This window comes from Pholcus phalangioides, unplaced genomic scaffold (genome assembly GCF_987345545.1).
Source record: "Pholcus phalangioides strain wild (caught in Gottingen) unplaced genomic scaffold, Ppha-v1.0 ptg000015l_1, whole genome shotgun sequence".
NCBI classification, from domain to species: domain Eukaryota; kingdom Metazoa; phylum Arthropoda; class Arachnida; order Araneae; family Pholcidae; genus Pholcus; species Pholcus phalangioides.
The window spans coordinates 106,260,781-106,281,526 of NW_028301608.1; the positions used below are offsets into that span (position 1 = coordinate 106,260,781).

General features: G+C 37.8%; 1 protein-coding gene across 1 annotated transcript; it reads right to left on the reverse strand.

The window, feature by feature from the left end:
* Positions 1-1,771: 1,771 nt before the first annotated feature.
* LOC149077288 (uncharacterized) lies at positions 1,772-14,243 on the reverse strand. Its single transcript, XM_089242778.1, has 6 exons — positions 14,055-14,243; positions 11,336-11,400; positions 8,735-8,836; positions 5,072-5,110; positions 4,901-4,927; positions 1,772-1,960 (listed from the first exon to the last, which is right to left on the reverse strand). Exons 1-6 carry the CDS (start codon positions 14,179-14,181, stop codon positions 1,922-1,924), a joined length of 399 nt encoding a protein of 132 aa, XP_089098904.1. The 5' UTR covers positions 14,182-14,243; the 3' UTR covers positions 1,772-1,921.
* Between the last annotated feature and the right edge of the window lie 6,503 nt (positions 14,244-20,746).

The window sequence follows — 20,746 nt, forward strand, 5'->3', positions numbered from 1 at the left end:
CATCTATAGCAGAAAACCTGCTTGCGATGCTCGTGACGTCACTGAAGAATTACATTTCACCTACAGCCAATATTGGATATACTGCAAAAAAGGGTAGATATCGCATGCGTCGGCATGCTATACCCAATGGCTATAGGTGAAATGGACTTTTTCAGTGACGTCAAAGCTTCGCGCTGAGGCCTTCTGCTATAAATGGTGGTGGTTCAACGCACACGAGCTTAAGGAAAGAGGGTTAATTGTCTTTGTAGTTTAATGGTGCTCAACCGGCAAGTGAGAGGATGTGGGTCCGATTCCCCGCAAAGCCAGTTTTTTTTCGTGAATTTATTTTCGCTTGTAGATGTAGATTGCGAAGCTTTCCTTCCTTCGCTTCTTCCTTTTTTTCTTGTCTCCGGCACGGACGGCCTTCTGGGCCTTTCCGGCCTTCTTCACAGCTTTTCCTGAAGGTTGTGGTGGCATTTCACCTGGTCGAAACCTTCGTATCAACAGCGGAGCGCAACATCACCTTCGGATAAGTTGAAAGACCTCATTTGTCAACACTTATCAAGATTGCAATAGATATATATGCACTTTCCACTGAATCTCGACTGGGTTGTTTCACCATTTTATTTCTCAGACAGTGCTGAGTAAATAGATTTCACTGCTTGTGCAAACGATATGTATTCAATGATTTTTGCACCGATTCCACACTGAAAGGTAAATTCGCCAAGACTGAGGCGTCGGTGGCTGCTTTTTGGCTTGGACTGAGAGAGGAGCATCTCAATCTAACGAAAAAAGCAGTTAATGCTTTTTTTGTTTCCAACATCATATCTATGCGAACAAGCCTTCTCTGCTATGGCGACAATAAACTATTACTACTCAACCGTACATGCAGCTTGTACAAATTCCTCTACGGAATCTCTAACGAATTGGTACATGCCGGAATGTGCGTGTATATGTCGTGAATCCAACGTAAAGTTTGTTTCTGTGTCGGGTAAGGGGACGCCAGCATCGTTAAGGAACAATTCTAGGTTGTGGTGTCGCAGAGAGTTTTTCTCTAATCGGGGTTATGAATAAATGGAATTGGTTACCTCCACGGGATCGCGAATTCTAACGCAATTGACACGTTTAAAAAGAAGTACGATAAACATAGAGAGATAGATCAAAAAGCTATCTATCCATAATTGGGGAAGACATAGTTAGAGATTAATAATTAGAGAAACCATAATATTTTTTATGGGTATAAAAAGTATTATAATAATCCTTTTTCATTTTTTATTATATAGTATTAATTATTAGTTTTTTCTTTAATGAAATATGTTTTACATTGGGGTTTTTTTTTTTTTTTCAAACCGAGCACAACTCAGGTCTATTGCCATAGGCAATTTACTACCTAGTGAGTTGTGCCGGAAGTGTAAGTGCGTGTACCTAACAGTCTGAGTGCGTGTCTAGTGTTGTGTATGATCTTTCAGTGCTGCCATCTATATCTCAGAAGTGAAGTGAGTGATGTGTAGTGACTGAATATTTGTACTGTTTGTAGGACTGTTGCTATCTGTGGCGAGACGTTTTAACGGGGATACATTGGGTTGCTGTATTTTGGTTATATTTGAAATCCATATTTTTTTACGGCCATCTTTTTTCAGCCGCCTCTTTGGGCAATTTGCCTATTGTTGTGTTTGTGTTTGTATAAATGCAGACATGCTTCCAGATACATTTCAGGAATCGATATTCTCTCATTATCACGTTTTTATAACATTCACAGTACATCACACACCAAAAATAATGACTACGAATGTCAAAAGCATACATGAAATTTTAATTTTTGTTTATGAACTACAGATAATACAAAATGTTACTACATATGAACGCAGCGGTCGGCCATTTCTAATCATTGTATATATAATATATCTTGCTTTTGAATAAACTGTCTAACTGAATAAAATCATTAAGCAGGTACCTCCAGGCCATTTTCTTCCAAACATTTCTAAAATAGGAAAAAATAATACGAAATTAACTGAAATTAGTTCGTTTGGAAGCTTTTCCATACATCACCATGAACTATCATGTCTAAAACTGAGGTTCTTAACTTTTCTGCATTATACGGACTTCCTGTACCGATGTGATGATGACAACGGACACTCACCCAACTACGCACATATTAGGGTTGATGCAGTGAAATCGCGCTACAACGATACTCGATATAACGATAAATCACTCTAAAACGATACTCGATATAACGATAAATCACTCTAAAACGATACTCAATATAACGATAAATCACTCTAAAACGATACTCGATATAACGATAAATCACTCTACAACGATATCTTTTTTTTCAAATCTTGCTTGGAATTGCATTTAGTCTAATGGTAAACTCCTCTCGATGAAACAATTTTTTTTACTACAATAAATCCCTCTATGCCATGGTTGCACAACCTTTTCTGTCCGTAGGACGGAGATGCGGTACTTCTGCCGCTCAGGAGGGGGCGTCAGAAACTTACATGTACAGGATGACCATATGTCCTGAATTTTACGGGATATTCCCGTAATTTTGGTCATTCTAACCTTTTTTATAAAATGTGTTCCGTTTTTCCTTCTATTTTCAGAGGCCTATTCTAATTTTCAAAATCAAGAATGAAGATTATATTCATAACTTATAAATTAATGCCTTTTTGACAATTTTTTAGCTATAATTGACAACTTCACTTGCCTTTGAATTTTTGTTTTTTTTGGCTGTAGCATCTTTACTTGTCTTTTACAATTATTGTAGCTTAAATTGGCAGCATTACTTGATTTTGACAATTTTTTTAATGAAATCGGCACCTTGACATGCTTTTTACAATTTTTTAGCACAAATCAGCAACTTTATTTGCCTATGATATTTTTTTTTGCTGTAATTGGCAACTTTATGCACTTTGACAAATTTTTTTGGCCAAAATCGATATCTATAATTCTCCTATTTTAATTTTTTTGACTTAAAATGCCAACTTAACTTTCCTTTGACAATTGTTTTGGCTGTAATCGGCAACTTTACTAGCCTTTGAATGGATCCCGATGACCCGTATTTTTAAGAACGAAATGTAGTCAGCCTAAGCATTTATCGTGTTGTGTATATTGGTAATTCTTTTTACCGGGAACACCTTTTTTCTTGTGGACCTCTTGTCTTATCCAGAGCCTTTCATCCCCCCATTAAGGAAAAAAAGAGACCCTCTTCCTACATATTAAATTATTTTTTTAGTAAATGTATAGTGACAAAAATTTCACGACCAACGTCGACCCCTGATTCAGTGAAGGTTCTTGTGGGACATTCCATGCGGTGCCGTCTAAACACGGGGAGCCCCACGGGCGGAATAAAGTTCTGGGGCTCGTACTTGACTCGAAGCAACAGCTTACGTATTTACTTACTATCGCGACTATCATCATGTAGATTTGGGTAGATGTATCGTGCATGCATCGTGTTGCTGGTCTACAGAGAACAGGCAGACCTAAGAACACATTACTTACATAACATTAAAATTCCCACAAGCATTCACGATCTTCATTTCAAAATACGGAAGTCTGAAGACAACACCAGCAAGAACACGAGACAAGCACAATTCTTGCAACATAAATGCGTTAGTGTAGTAGTCCCTCCCCATACTTTATTCAATGCGAGCAGGTTTCCTGTTTGAAAATGTCTCTGCGCAGAGAGCAGTCAGACCTTCAACATGATACTTGACTTTTCATATTATGTAGGTATCTGTTGGGTCTATGTAGTACTATTTTAATGGCATCTAGGGTCCCCAACTGCCTGGGAGTACCTTTTTACAAATTCACAAACTTATTCTTGAAAACACACACATAGTATCAGATCTCATTATCATGGGGCACTCAAGACCCCCCCCCCCTCCCCTCCAATTTGTTTCCGGGTGGGGCTCATACTTTAAGATGGCCCTGGTTCAATGGGCAGTTCTGATCCATCATTAAAAAGTCACACTCTTCCTGCCACATTTCACTTAAAAGCTTCATTTCTTTACATCTGATTTTTCCTCATCCACTGATATTTGAGGACCCCTATAGCAGCCTGCCATGGCTCCCATTCAGCTTGATTTTTATCCGCGGCATCCTTTGAATATCTCAGGACCACAAGGATGCCATATGACCCCCAGGTTGAGAAATACTGGTGTAAACTATAAAATACTGAGTCAATTGTTTTCTCATCCAAATTCATGAACGCGTTGAAGGTTTTCTAAGGAACCCTGGTTAAGAACCTCTGGCTGATTCAGAGGCGGACCTAGGGCTCGCAGTTGGGAGGGGCGATTTTTTCCACATTGTGGACAGGGTCACCATACGTCTCGCAATGTCCCGTATTTTCCAGGGCAGTCACGGTTTTCTCTCTGTCCAACTTTTCTTGAAAAAAAAAATCCTCGTTTTCTTTTTTCCGTTTTTTAGTCGAAGTTTTCTTCAATTTGTTATTTAATCAAAAACATTGATACAAGTAATTTACAACGGATTTATTAAATGCAATATTATCTTATTCGCATTTCGCTTGAGGAAGGGTTGATCGCCACGATCGACCCCCTCCCCCCCCATAGTTCCGTGCCTGGGTTAATGAACCTCTAATTAAGTTTAAATCCAATTTCAATGGCACAAACTTTGTAGTATACAGAGAGGGGTTTCGAAAATTAGTGTCAAAATTTTGAGAGGGGTAAAAGCAGCTCAACATAAAAATTTATATTTCCTCTCTCTCTACATTTTACGACTTATTTTCACCACACCCAGTGCATACAAGGTTAGTAGTATATGTGCCTTTGTAATTAAAATTTGGTAACTATATTTTCGATAAATTTATTCAAAGTTTAAAAGTTTACTATAGATACATAATGCTTTAATGGAATGTCATAAATTTCAATATTAATAAAAAAATAAAAATGGGTTCCCTCACCTTTGCGTTTTCCTCGCAAATGCATGGCTGCGAGACAAAATGAACAAATTGATTACAACAAATAAACAAATCACTGGCAATAAACATTTATAAAAAATACATAACACGCAAGTAATAATAATATATATATTGTGAATAATATATAGCGCCATATAATGCTGCTGTCCTTACCTTCCATGGTGTGCCTTTGTCTTCCAACATTTGCATGATCTGAACATAGAGTAAAATAGTGGAAATAGTTTTAAAAAAACTGAAGTTCTTTAATATCTTTCTATTTTCTGCACAATAAATAATCGTGAATGAATTGGGAAATCTGTAAAGCTCTGAGAGTTTTCATTGGTAAGAAATTGAGAAGAGGGGGAAAAAATGAATTAGAAAGTCCATTTTATTTAGCACTTTGGGCTTTCTTGTGGGCAGTTTGAAAATCACTTAGATATGAAATTTAATTACTACTTTGCTTACAGAAAAAAAATAAAACATTCATCTAGCAGCTTCTGTGAGTTTCCCATGTATAGCAATGTATTACTCGTGCAAACGTCTCAGCTGGGATTTTGAAAACACAATCGTTTTTCAAACAAGAGCACTATCTCTTAACACTTACAGCGGCAATGACGAGACATCTCGTCCAACTAGACCCGCTTTATTTCGGCAAATCCAAAATATCTCGGCTCCTTAAAACCCCGTCATTTCGTTAATCCCGAGCCCAGCTACCGTTGAAGTTGTTTTTACACAGTCAAACGTGTTTTTCCATCCCCACCTGTCGATCAGTTGCCACCACCCCCTAAACCACACATGCACCTCGTCCACATTCAGCTGCGGAATTTGTAACGAATTGGTGCATGTTGGAATGTGCGTGTACGTGTTGTGAATCTAATATGTGAGGTTAGTTACGGTGTAATATTTGTTGTGTTTAGTGCTGCCATCTGCCGTCAATTTTTCCAACTGTGAGTGTAAAGTAATGGTTGAATAATTGTATCGTTGTAGGCGGCGAGACTTTTTAACGGGGAGATTCATTCGCATTTGCGCCTCGAAGCTGGGAACCACGGAAAACCAACTTCAGCTGACCCCCACTGTGGCGAGAAATTGAGAGAAGGAAACGATAATAACGATTAATCGATCAACTGCCAGTGGGCGAAGTCAACTTTTGTTCAATGTCTGATGAAAGAAGGAGAGAGAATATTTTCTTTCCGTTCGAGGTAGTGTAGAATTATTGCGTACAGCATAAATAACGGAAAACAACACTCTCCCTTGATTTTATCATCATTATCATTGTTATTTTCAGTGTTGTGGGGAAAGCAGTTATTACAGCTGACACACAATCAGGAAAAAAATATTCTTCTTGAAAATAGGTGGCAATTTCTAGAAGTAAATAGTTGATAAGGTTTTCGCGGCCATCATTTGATAAAAATTGTTTTTTCGGGTTCGAAGACCGTCGTCCGTTTGAGTTTGTTCTCAACGTTTCCCCAACACTAGTGGTTGGCATCATCAGGAGAATAGATAAACTGGATCAAAGTCAAGTTTTCCGGAGTCTCAGGTTGTATTTATGCACATAAGTGGCTTGAACTACACTATTGTTTTGCGGAACAATACAATAATAAACTGACCAATCGTGTTCAAGCCACTTATGTGCATAAATACAACCTGAGACTCCGGAAAACTTGACTTTGATCCAGTTTATCTATTCTCCTGATGATGCCAACCACTAGTGTTGGGGAAACGTTGAGAACTAACACAAACGGACGACGTCTTCGAACCCGAAAAAACAATTTTTATCAATTTCTAGAAGGTTTAGTGATTTCCACTGTGGCAGTTGTAATGCGGTACAGAATAGAACGGACCAGGCTCTGTCGCTTACGGGATTTAAGCTCATTGTCTCAGGGAACGTTGTCGTGCCGGAGAAAATTCTGAAATACGAGGGGAAAAAGGAATAACAATTGGGATCCCTATCATGGGATCTAAATGAACCGTAGACATGTAGGTATATGTGCATTCATATACAATTTCAAAACCATGTGCGAAAGTATGCATAACGAAAATAATCAAATTGTATAAGGATTTCGGGGCAGGGCATTTTTGTGTGCTTAGAGGACCCATTGACAACATACATTCAAATTATATTCATATATTCAAATACGAGATTCAAATTAACGTGAATATACACAAATAAAATACAAAAACACGTAGAAATGTGCGCAACTATAACGTATAAATATAAACATATGACCTATGTATACATAAGAGTTTGAAACTGAGAAAAATCAGAGGGCCCTGGCACGTGGGACTTGAAAGACTCCGAGTCATGTTCAGTCACATACAATTTCAAAAAATCGTATGTGAAGTCAGACAAATACAAGAAAAAGCAAGCTGTGCGAGGGAGACTGGGCCTCCTCTCCCTAGAGCAACGGTTCTCAGCCGGTGCTCCGTGTGCACTTCCCAGGGGCTCCGCGGCCACTCGAGAATAATAAAATAAATCAATAAATTTGATAAACAAACAAAAAAAGAGGCCTAAAGGGTACCGCAATATAAATAATATACTAAAAAGGGCTCCTCGAGTTAAACAGGGCTCCGCCAGAGAAATTATTCACTGAAATATCCATCCATACGAAGGTTTTTAACAGCTGGCTGATGCGAAGATGGATTTAGGAAAGTGAGAAAATTCTACCGTGCTCTTGCGGGTAATCGGACCCACGTCCTCTCACTTGCTGGTTGATCGCACTAGACTAGAAAGGCAACGAATATCTCAAGCTCTCCTGAACGAGACCGTACATGGACGGTCGGAACTGTTTCAGGACAAAGCTCACAATTGCAAGCTCAGGAAAAAAAATATATTTTTTCACTACCATTTTACATATTCTCTTTCACGCCTGACATGTTTATACAGTCGAATCCCGTTTTAGCGAATACCGTTATAGTGAAAATATCGTTTTAACGAACACTTTTCTAATCCCTCAAATACGTTTACATAGGAACAATGCTAGGTAACCTGGGATTCCTTTGTAACGAAATTTCGTTTTAACGAAGTGATTCTTTCGGTCTCTTGGCGTTCGTTATAATGGGATGCGACTGTAGTAGGAGATGTCTAACAAAATCACTAACGGGAGTATAGAAAGAATGCGGAGGAAAAAACAACTTTAGTTCATAGGCTTACAATAAATTTTTGATATGGTTGGGGGGGGGGAGAGAAAGAAAACACAGAGAACTGGATCGAATTTTTTCCACTGGTGTTAGGACGAAATACTTCGTCTGTGATCGTAAAGGGGTTAAATGTCACGATTTTGAGGGGGAAACTTCGAAGTCTAAAACGATGTGAGCAAAACATGAAAATTCTCCTCTTATACATTCTGTCACGTAAGTCCTAATTCAGCCATTATTTCATCAACCGTTCGTCGTAAAATTACGGATCTGTTCATTTGAAAAATGCTTAAAATGCATTCAAGAATCACTCTGTACCAGTTTCAAGAGTGAAAATATACTGTGCCATAAAATAAAGTAAAAAATTGAAATTTTTATACCGTCTCGCTGTCCTCTAAATTTCAATTAGAAAATTGTTTCCCTGTCTCTTCTGAGGACAAAAGTTAGAGGGGGGAGGGCGTATAAAAATGTGTACTTTTTATTTTATGGCACACACTAGATCTTTACTCTCGAAACTGGTACAGAGTGGCCCATTGTGAGCATTTTTAAATTAGAACCATACCTTTACGACGACCGGTTGATGCGATAAAGGCCGAATTAGGACTTACAAAACACCTTGTACAGTTCACACGCTGACAATATTAATTCACTTAAATATCTTTAAAATAAAATATAACTTAAATATAACTATAATTTTCTCACTTTCGGTCCTAATTCCTTTTCTTTTTCTGGATCGCACATGCCATTCCAGGCTTCATCATTGACTTCGTCGAATCCCAGCATTTCAAGGAATGCATCACGGATCTGTTGCGATATATTATCCAATAAATGAAGTAAATAATTGAGAAAAATGAAATGAAAATCACAGATAAAATGCATTTGTTTGATTTTTGAGAATATCGGCAACTTCGATTCATTGATTAACGAATGATGTGATTTTTATGTATCATTTAGTCTAAATCTTAATCCACATTTAAATTTGTTTTTGAAAATGAAATAAGAAAAACAAATGTTTTTAAAGATTAATTTATTTGCTCTTTTACACGTTATATAACGGATGTTCCCTAACTTTTCAACTCACTATAAACGCATATTATTCTTGTGCCGTCTCTTCAACATCTGCTCTTTCACAATCATTCGCAATAGTGAGATTCTCGTTATAAAAGCCGTAAGCATACTCGTTATATCAGCCTTTCACTGTATGTGTAAGGTGAGCATATGACCCGATATCCCGGGTCATTCCCGTATTTTGGCCAAAGCCCAACCTTTTTTTTCATAGAGAGAATTCATTTCGGGAATAGAAATGCCGTGGTGCTTTATTTCCCGCCGTTGGCGATTTTTGGTACCGACTTCAGTAAGCTTACCTTAGGCAACACCAGCTTTAGTGGACTACATACTAAAGCTTATGTTGTCTTAGGTCTGTCGTCCACTCGCTTCGATATCTTCTTGAGATGGGAAGCGGGGTGTCTACTGGACACCGGTCGTTCACTGAAAGCGGCAACATGCGTGACAATAGCCGACATCGAGTCCGACGACTATGATTGTCACGTCGTCCACTGAAATTGACCCTAAGGGCCTCTAATCGAACTCGAGAATCCTCAACTTAGAAGTTGAGTTGACTCGAATGAGTCGAGTTGTTCGTTCTCCCTCACACGATGCTACTAGAAAAAAAAACCTCCAATCTCTGGAAAATGAAAGAAAACGGCGCAGTGTTTAGTTCACCTCCTTATCTCCCTGTACATTACGAACTGGGGTAGGAAAAAAAATCTGATTTTTAGTGATTCTAGCAACGATGAAGATATGTTATTATAATTATAAATAATTATTATCCCACTCTATTATTCCCGAAAAAAAAAAGTATAAATAGAGATGAAAATTATATGGGTATATCCATATAATATTCATTGTACACTATTCGTTACGGCCAATGGTAATCGGATTTCTTGCATTATACGGAATTAGAAAAGTAAACAACTCGAATTAATAAATCAGCTGATTATCTGTCAGCTCTAATGAGTGACTGTTAATAATCCTTAATTCAGGTAAGTGAAATTCCTGTTGTAAACAGCCAATATTTGAAGGGAGTTGTAGTTCTGTAATATGAAGAAGCGCTTCACTTCTTTTCAAGAGCTGACTAGCTCTTTAAAAGAAGTGAACCTCCTTATAGAGAAACTATACTGAGATAAAATATATAAAATGTATAAAACCATACTTCTTCATATGAAACCATATTGCTGCTACCATACTGAGAGAAAAATATATAACTGTGTTTGTCTTGGAGGGAGGACGGGGTTATCAGAGAACATTTTCTGTATAAATTAAAAATTACATTATAAAATAACTGTTTATCTTGTTACGAAATCTAGAATTGGGCACCCCTCGTACAATGTCCACCCACGAAAATAACATTTCAAGATCCGCATTACTTTACTACTAGCATGCAAGTCGCCAAGTGGCTCCGTCATGTAGGATATTTCGTCGCCAATGCACCAATATCCCGTGTGCATTCAAGCATATGCAACCGGTGATCTTATTAGTTGAATTTTTCGCATTTTATCAAAAAGAGCTTTTACAAAACTTTTATAGCGTAATCCCGGCCGAAGACAAAATTGTGATGTGAATATTTCTAAGTACAGACATTTTGAAAGTCTCCACCACTCCCCTTTTTTTCTACTTGCAAAGTCTTTGATATCTCCTGATTTTTTTTTTTTTTTTTTTTGGAACATCGAATGTTTTGGATGTTTTTGGATTGAATTTTTCGAACATTGGATGTTTTTGGAATTTTTCTTTTATATTTTTCCGAAAAGACAGATTTTTTTTTTCAAAATCTTTTGAAAATATTTTAAGATATTTTCTCTCATCGACTACTTGTGAGGATCGGAATGAAGGCATCTTTATACCCATATTCTATGGGACTTTAGATTAAACCACCGAAGTTTAGTGCTCGTGTGAAAGGGCATGCGGACCCGCATTCGCTCCGTGTGAAAGGGGCCTAAGATGGCCCTGGCTGCCCTGCTTGTGTGAACCGGATGAATAATAGGGATGGGATCAATCATAAGAACACGGGCTGGAAGTTGTGCAATCCTACCGTAGGAACGCTGTTAAAACTCAAATTGAATTTTGTCTCGTGAAAAACTGACCGTTGATAAGCCACCTTCCTTATAAGTATGCGAATGAATTTAATTGAACAAAATTATTCTGTTGCTACACGAGTATGTATGGAAGATTGAATTTGAACATCAAAGCCGGGGGGGGGGGGAGAATTATACAGAATAAAAATGAAATAAAATAGATGTTACTTACGTCAGCATTCATCCCTTTGCCAAAGCATTCCCTCATTTTCGCCTGTGTTTCAGGATCATCATCATCTGGTGATCGAGATTCAAAAAGAAAACGGATTTAGGCTTTATAAATTGAAAATTAAAATCGGTATCGAAATACATATAATACTACAAAAAAAATTTCATGACACACATTATCATAATTAGAAAGTACGATATTCAAATTTTAAGAATGTATTGCTTGCTTATCCAGACCTCTGTAAACAGAAATCAACTTGGTTGGGAACCACAGGAAAACAGCATCGAGTAATACAGTACACGCCACTTAATGTGATCACATCGAGACCCGGTCTTTTTTTGATAGTAATAACCGATTTATAACCATTCCCGAAAAAATACTGATGCTAATAAGATGGTCATATGTCCCTTTTTGTGTGGAAAACGTGATAGATTATATAGTTCTGTTATATTTTTTTTACAGAAAAACGCCATAATAGGCACGGATTTTCTTATATAAACTTTTTACTTCTAAATTGATCTGAAGCATCGCATATTAATTTTGCTATTGTTACGAGGGTTTCGAAGATTTAAAAAATTGTATATATAGTTCTGGAGGGAAACTGTTCATTAATTCCTGAAATTTCCAGATGGCTGCGAAATGCTCAAATACAAGGCCACAACGAACAAAATGCCCAACGAGGTGTCTGAAAAAATATTCTCATAAAAAATATGTATGTCGAATATATATCCAATCTATACCATCATCAATCTATATCATCATCAATCTATATCATCATCAATCGATATCATATCAATCCATATCATCATCAATCGATATCATATCAATCCATATCATCATCAATCGATATCATATCAATCCATATCAATAAGAGCAATGAAAAACCAATAATTTTGATGAAATATAAATATACTACCCATAAAAAATTATGGTTGTCTCATATACGAATGGATAACTTCTAGATTCATCCCACTAGGTTTATCGTTTTTCTTTTCAAACGTGTCAATCGTGTTGGAATTCACGACCCCCCTGAAGGTAAGTTATTCCACTACCCTATCGGAAAAAAACTCCTTGTGACACCACAATCTAGAATTATCTATAAGTATTAATAACTCATGGTCAATTATATCCATCCCTTTGAAAATTTTAAACACTTCGATCATATCGCCCGGATATTTGTGTTCCTCCAATGTAGACATTCAAAAGATCAAGTCTCTATTCATAGCTTAAGTAAGCCTCATGTGCCATCAAAAGCCACGCATGGTCTATGTCTATGTCCCTCTGCATTGGCGTACGCAAAGGAGGGGGTTTTAGGGTTCTAACCCCCCCCCCTCAAGCTGAGATTATAGTGTTACTTTGCAGGAAAAAGGGTAACCCCCCCCCCCCCCGAGAAAATTGTGCTTACGCCTATGTCCCTCTGTAAGTGTGGGCTCCGAAACCTAACGGCATACTCCAATCCAGGAGGAGCTAAGCACCGGAAAAATGGAAGGGTCACTTTAGGAGAACGCGAAAAAAAAACCTTTTTAATACTGAAAACACGATCATTCTGTACGCTCTTTTCCACCACTGCTGAACCAACGTTCAGAAAACTTAAGCCACTCGTCAATAAGGAGTGTAGTTGTATTTTTTGTTAAAGAAAAAATCGTGTCGCATTAATTCAACTATTGTGACTGGAAAGAACTGAAGTGCCCTATTTAAGGTATCCGACTACGTTCAGAGTATTTTTCTATAAAATGGTACTGGAGTGAACTCTAATATCATTTTCTGATAGAAAGTGTCTCGAACTGATGAAAACAGTAACATATTTTGGTCGTCCTATGTCATTTTCTACGAAAAGTCATTTTTATTGTCAAATTTAAGGCAAATTTCACGTAACATACGAATACAATTGCAAAACATTTTGTTGATGAAATGTTTTGTGATTTTCGCAGTACATTTAGCTAGTGATGTGTGTTGCAGGTTATGAACCGAAATTTGAATGATTACATGATATTCTCATGTCAAACCCTAATACGTTAATGTTCGTGTGAATTTTTTGAAATTTCATCCTACATTTCGTTCATAAAACACTGTAATTCAAAAAATATATGTGATAGACCTTGGATTTTGGTTCGCAACATCAACAATATATGGCAACATATCATATTAACATTTCTTAGCGCTACAATGAATAGATTTTTATAAATCATGTCGCAAACTCAAGTAAAATGTCAAAAATAGCCATTCTTCGTGAAACACGTTTAAAGTTTTTATTCTCAGATTACTTGTATGTACAAACGCAACACTAAAGTTGACGTAACTTCAGTTCTGAGCGTCATATAAACAAAACAAGGGCTGTTTTGTAATCTGTTTGTAAGAATATAGCTTTCATAAAAAATAGAAATCGATATCTTCTTCAAAAGTGACGTTTTTTCAACGTAATTTTCATACTAATTTCAAAGTGAAATTTTAGCATGAGGGTGAACGATACTTAGTAATTTATGGATCGAAATTTAAACATTTGTGATGCGAGGTTTCAAATTCTAAACTTTCAACTTCAATGCGTTAAAATTTTATCTTGGAGTAGTTTGCCCAAAAAATAACTCAATTTGAGATTTTCGAGGCCCTCTGCAGACCCCAGTGCTCTAGGCTGCAGCCTGTCTAGCCTATAGGGAAAAAAATCTGGCCCTGATTATATACTTCTTTTCTTACATAAAAACTGATAAAATCCATTCTAACTTACTGCACATATACTGGCTCTTGATTTTATGCAGATTTTCCATACACGTCGTGTCTTCTTCGCTCATCTCACACAGTGCTGCTCCATATAGGATACACGTCACTGCAACCAGCAAGAGAAATCGAGCCATGATCAAGAAAAGCTTCCCAAACGAATTGTCCAAAGAGCTTGAGAGAATTACATCAATTAATGACGTGGGACGACATTTATACCCGAAAATTTCCATTGGGAGTATAATCGTATTTTGTTTGTTCCTTCGGACAAAAAAACGTGAGAGAATGCCAGTTCTGTGTCCGGTGATATTGCGTCAACGTGGCTATGTGGCAGCTGTGGTAACAGGAAGTCATCAATTCTAGTGTAAAATGAAAAAATTTTTTTCCTGGCTTTTGTTTCCCTTTTCCTTAAAAAATCGAGAACATTCTATGGGAACAAAATCCGCAGAAAAACATCCATTGATTAAACTAGGATTCATTCATAAGGTTAACGTTCTAGTATGTATAACCACGCCAATGTGTCAAAGTTAATCATTATATCAACGAGTGTACGACAAAAAAAAAAACATGTTGTGCAAGCAAACACGAAATTAACGGCTGGTTTGCAACGATTATTCATTTCCGAATTAATAGGTCTTAATAATCTTTTGTGTCCGGCCATTCAAATCATTAACTTTTCGTGGTCACGCAATTTCCATTAAAAAACATTTCGTGAGCACCAAAGAGATGTGTCTCCCGCAGCACAATTTATTTTTCCAACGTTTCCTAATAGAATTTGAACTCGAATGAATTTCCTCATCTCTCTTTAAAATTATAGAATTATTTCTCAGTTCTGATGAAACTTTTAGGTGTGTTTTATTTCTTTTGCAGGTTTTTCAGTAAAGAAAATAAAATTCCAGACTTCATATACAACCATTTTCATACAGACATTTTTTCTCACAACTTTGAGCTTTCGAGATTTTCCGAAATTCCTTCCTTGTAGACTTTGGCGGCCGCTGTGGTGGTCGAGTGGTTGAAGTGACGGACTCGCGATGCGAGGATCCGCGTTCGAATCCCACAGTGGTGGTCGGCTGAAGTTGGTTTTCTGTGGTTCCCAACTTCAAGGCGCGAATGCGAGCCGATCTCCCCGTTAAAAAGTCTCGCCACAGAGAGCAACAGGCCTACAACGTTACAAATATTCAATCATTACACTTCACTCGCAATTTGAAGTATAGATGGCAGCACTGAAATATCATACACAACACTAGCTACACACTCAGACTGTTAGGTACACTCACTTTGTTCCAGACTCTGCCACGAAGCTGGGCTGGAAGAGATCTCGGCAACGGGATAAGTCCGGTGGCAGAGACCGTGGCGTTCATACATTCATGTAGACTTTGGCGAGATTCGAAGGCAAAAACGCCTCGAGTGATGGAAGGTTCGTAGAACGAACGCTGAAGTTCAAGTTGGTCCAAATCGACTTTTATTACATTTTACATTTTAGTCAGGGGGGTTAGCCAGAAATGGGCTTTGAAACATCGGTGATGCTCTTCCTTAAATTTTCAGACATTTCAAGACGACATGGTATGTCGTGGTCAATTCTAAAAGATCCTGTGCGGCCTGGGAAAGACAATATATTCGTACATTCATTGATCACATTATCTGCAAGGATGATAACGATAAAGGTTGTAAGTGGCTTCAATTATCAAGGATCAAGGTAGTGCCGAATGATTCATAAAGAAGTGTACAATATCCAGTTGCTGTAAAACAGTAACAGTTGAACACCTTAACTACTGCTTAACCGACCCTTAAACGCGGGGTCCGGTACGAAAATAATTTCGAGCTCCTTAGCCCGATTTTATGTATTTTATGGGGAGGGGGGGAAGGGGTATCGGGAGCATTCCGAGATTCATGTGTATCACAGAATATACACCAATATTGAAAAATAGCCATTCACCAATGAAAATTCTAAATTAATGACAGAAACAATCCCAGAATTGAGGTGAAAATTCAGAATTAATGGGAAAAAAATCGCAGAATTTTTTGATGAAAATTAGGAATTAATGAGAGAAATTCCAGAATTTTTGATGGAAAAAAATCCCATAATTTATGAAAATTCAGAATTAATGTAAATAAAAATACAATATGAAAATTTTCCATCGATTTGGCTGGAAAAAAATTTCCTTAAAAATATGTGAGATGGTTCCAGAATTGATTGAAATTACGAATTAAAGAGAGAAGTAATTATAAACCTGATGAAAATGGCAGAATCAAATCTCTTGAAACGCGGACAGTGTTTACTAAAAAAAAATGTATTACAATGACCACCAGGCCTGCAGTCTCTATGGTTTTTCTTTGACGAAAGGTACATTGAAGAAAAGACATAGATAATGTTTCTTTATCAGAAAACTGAGAGAGGAGCCAAATTTGTTTTGGCACCTCTGAATCTCATTACATAATCACTACTGAAGTATAATTTCTTTAACTACACGTCTGCACATATATTTCTGAGGCCACACAGTTTCTCTCAGCTTTGCGCAAGTGTGTATGGCCGCGAACAAAAACAATCCTTTTAACTGAGCATGGTCCATTTCCGACGTACTTGCAGCGCTTTGGACGATCATCTCACAATGCTTCTTGTAAGTGTGGTGCTACGGGCTCGCTATGGCATTACGTCTGCCAATGTCCACAAACATCAGCGTTTCATTTTGGTCAGATGTCACAAAGTCAGATGACGGCATTCAGAAGAAGAATACTAAAAAGTCCGATGAACTTCTCGCGCATTCAAAATTTGATTCAAATTTTAGACCGTAACCTATATTTGCTGCACGACAAGAAGGGTGGACTACGGAAGAAGCAGGCTGAATTTCACCTTCCAGACCAGTAAAGCTGATACCAGGGAGAGTCTACAGCTTGCGGCCACGTAGGGGTACTGGAAATTCACGAAACTGATACGTCGTTGAACGGCGAACTTTATTGGAGAAGCTATAAACACTTAACATGTTAACGTGGTGAATCAATGCCACCCATAATCCAGTTAGCCAGCCGATGTAGCTTCGGGAATGATCAAAATCCCCTAATTGCCCAGGACGCTATAATATCAATTTAGATTTCGATTCTTAGATCATGATTTATCATAATTATTCCGTTGATTTATACTCCTGTAATTGGACTGGTTATTCTGTTATACAAATTTATATAGATATATATATACATATACATATTTAATAAAATTCCGGATGCACCCATCTTTCGGGAACGCTTTGATATCTCCTTGAGATGGGAAGCGAGGTGCGTCCGGTCCTTCAATGTTCAATGTTTCTCTCAGCTGCAACTCATCTGCCTTACAGTCGTCGTTGGTAAGTATTCCAGAATTTTTTAAGCTTGCGGCATCTTTTGGTATTAATATTAGAATTTAAATATCTCTAGCGAAAACCCCTACCCCTGAAAACCCGTTTGCACGTGTCAAGTAATTTAGTATTTAACTCAATTTCAAGTCGTGAAAGTACTTTAAAGTGTATGCAGATGTTAAGGGCCGTTTATACCGGTTTAGTTGTTAAGTAGGATAGAATCCGGTTTGCTATTCAGGTTAAGTAGGCCCTATGCGCATGAGTCAATAGGCGTGGCCCCGTATTATCCAATGAGCATTTACCACTCACGTTCGAACATATTTTAGTACTTGTCGACTTGTCAACTTAACGACTAAATCACTTGAATACTAAATTAGTTGATGCATGTAAACGGGCCTATAAAGGAGAACAAATGCCATCGGCCATTTCGGACCCCCGAGTTTCTTGCATTGATTTTCATCGGCAGGAAAAATATGAACATTTTGAATCTTTTTCTTTTTAATCCATCCGAATTAGAACATTTCTGAGCCGAGCAGCATCGCTCTACCCCATCCGTTTTATAAGGTACACTTCTACAAACCACACATGTTCCTCGTAAATATTTCTCAGCGTAACTTCTAACGAATTGGTGCATGACGAAATGTGCCGCCTATGAGACGTAAAGTATGTACCTAAGGGGTCATTAAAGTATTACGTCAGCATCGGGGGGGGGGAGGGGTTTCGAATTTGCTGACGTTCGATGACAAGGAGGGAGGGGGGTTTGAAGGTTTCTTACGTCATCAACCACCCCTTTTTGAAGATATGTAATATTCTACGCTGCTGACGAAATTGTGCTGACGGAGGGGGGGGGGAGGGTCAGTGTTTTGCTGACTTTTGCTGACAAGGGGGGAGGGGTCAAAAATGACTGAAAATCTGCTTACGTAATACTTGAATGGTCCCTAACGTAAAGTATGTTCTTGAGTATCTGTTATGTTTTCAACCCTTAACCTGCTCTCATCGCTTTTAGATGATGGGATTAGTGATCTCAGTCATTAGGAGATTGAATTCATTTGTCAAGATGAAATTCTTAAAATGACTTACAGATAGCGCACGAATATATATATTCTGATTTTTTTTTCTTTCATTATCTACCTATTTCTGACAGTTGTGCTTGCATTGCTCCGGCCCTTCCCCCCGCTTTTTCGATTCTATTTTTTCACATGTGAAGTAGAAGAAGCATGACTAAGACTATGTACCGTCAAAGGGTAAAGAAGTGCTCCCATTTGTCTTCCAAGTTCGGAAACAAACAACTCGGAAAGTTATTATTTTTGCCTGTTGTATATTCATTTAATTATTTTAATGTTGTAGGCCGTATTGCTGTCCATAAAGATTGATCTATAAATTGACACTACTCACATGATCCATAGATTTTTCTCGACAAGTGACACGCTAGTTAAGGAATCTCGTCAATATATAACTACAGTTGGCGCCCGTTTATTAAAATTACTGAGAAAGTTATCATTTGGGTATTGTTATTAATTTTGCAAAGAACGGAACGGTCCAATACCATAATAGGGGGAACATCGTTTTTATTATCAAGACTTCGGTTTATGTTGTTTCTTTTGGTCATTATTTTCTGTCGAAGTTCTTTTCGCTCATCTTGAAGATAAGGTTTCACCATTTTAATTTTCTTCCCTGTAAGTTATAGTTATCAGCCTGCAAAGAAAATAAAGCAGAAGTCTTCAATTTTTTTTTAGTCGCGAGCACTGCCTGTACGTACCATGCAAAAGAAGAGCACCCTTACGGCAAATTTGACAAACGAATGCTTGGAATCAGGATGATTTCAATGCTTGAATGCAATCATTTGATCATTTTGGTCATTTTCTGCACTCGAGGTCTAATTAGACCGGGACCTACAATTTATTGCCAACTCCAAACCGCTTTCTTTTATTCTCATCGAGAGGTTGGTGCGCTAACTCCTCGATGTGGGTCTCCATGCAGTAGCAATGTTTTTCTGTGGTCATGTCGCGTTTCTGCTGTACCCTTGTGCCAGGAAAGTTTCTGATAAGGACGAACTGGGTATCGAACTCAGGACATCTCTAAACATCCTTTGGTACTTTAGACGAGTATCTTATCGACCTGGGTTACTGCGCCCTCATGAATGTTATTCGTTCAAATCGTATACAATCCATACAAATTAATTTAATTGGAACGTCGATCAAGTGCTCGCGAAAATGAAATCGGACTCTGGCATTGAGCACTCTGGCTGATTTAAGGGGAACACCTTGGAGCTGCCGAGCAACGGGTTGAAGATGCCTGCTATATAAGAAGCTAGAAAGTGTTCTCTCCTTCTCTCATGTTGAAGAACATTTCCGTTCATAATGTAATTGGGACGTAGTATTCGCTATGATCCATATATGGGAAGTTGCTTTTGCAACGGCCTTCCTGTAGTGATGCAAATGTTTGATTTAAAAAGAAGTCATTTCCTTCAATCCTTAGACACTTCTTTTAGTTGTCCAGATTGGCAGTTTTCTCCTTAAAGACTCTCGGGATCTATGGAACGTACCGTGAATTATAAAAGTATCGGAATTTGTGATACACAAAAGACAGTTATATTCCAACTCCTCACTGTGACTGAATAAAATAAATTGCAGGATTTTTTAGCTTAAAGGGGAGAAAAAATGCAAAGGAACGATTAAACATTTTACAACGAGTTATTTGGGAAAGAAAAACGGAGTTGTCCCATTTTCCGTTCTCAAGTTCGTTAACCATACGTCCCGATTGATCAGACGTAACGTATAACGATCGAACTAGTGACCGAAATATATTTCGGATATAGTTATCAATCGGTTAGTGTTATAAAAAGCACTGACTCTCAATGCGATCGATCAAATTTAGCGACGTCGACTGTACTTTCAATATAATTTTACCCCATTGTCAATTTCTTGTGCCCCCAGAACCATCTCAGGTACCCTGATCATTACCATATGTTACATATATATTGCATGTGCGGAGATGGTTTTTTTTTTGTTTTTGCCGTCTGTGGGAGGGATTAGATTATTTTAATGGATCCCGTTCTTGTCTGATTTTCCCTTTGACCACCAATTCTTCGAAATTGCACCCTGGGATAAAGCCAGACTATCCCTCCTCCCTGCATTGGGGTACGCAGGGGAAGGGGGGATATTGGGGTTCTAACCACCCCCTTCAAGCCCAGATTGTAGTGTTATTTTGCAGGAAAAAACGTGAACCCTCACCTAAGAAGAAAAAAAATTGGAACCTCCCCTTGAGAAAATTCTGCGTATGCCTATGCCTTCCTATAAATATGTATCTTGTAATTCAAGAAAGATATATAAGGAGGTAATAAGAGCCAAATATCGTGTAGAAATTATGTATT

Bases quoted from the DNA above. Each gene is read 5' to 3' on its own strand.
- LOC149077288 (XM_089242778.1), bottom strand. From the start codon at position 14,181: ATGGCTCGATTTCTCTTGCTGGTTGCAGTGACGTGTATCCTATATGGA. The intron at 11,401-14,054 runs GTAAGTTAGAAT...CTCGATCACCAG, and splicing joins CAAGAGCCAGTATATGTGCA to ATGATGATGATCCTGAAACA. The intron at 1,961-4,900 runs GTGAGGGAACCC...TTCCTATTTTAG, and splicing joins TTTGCGAGGAAAACGCAAAG to AAATGTTTGGAAGAAAATGG.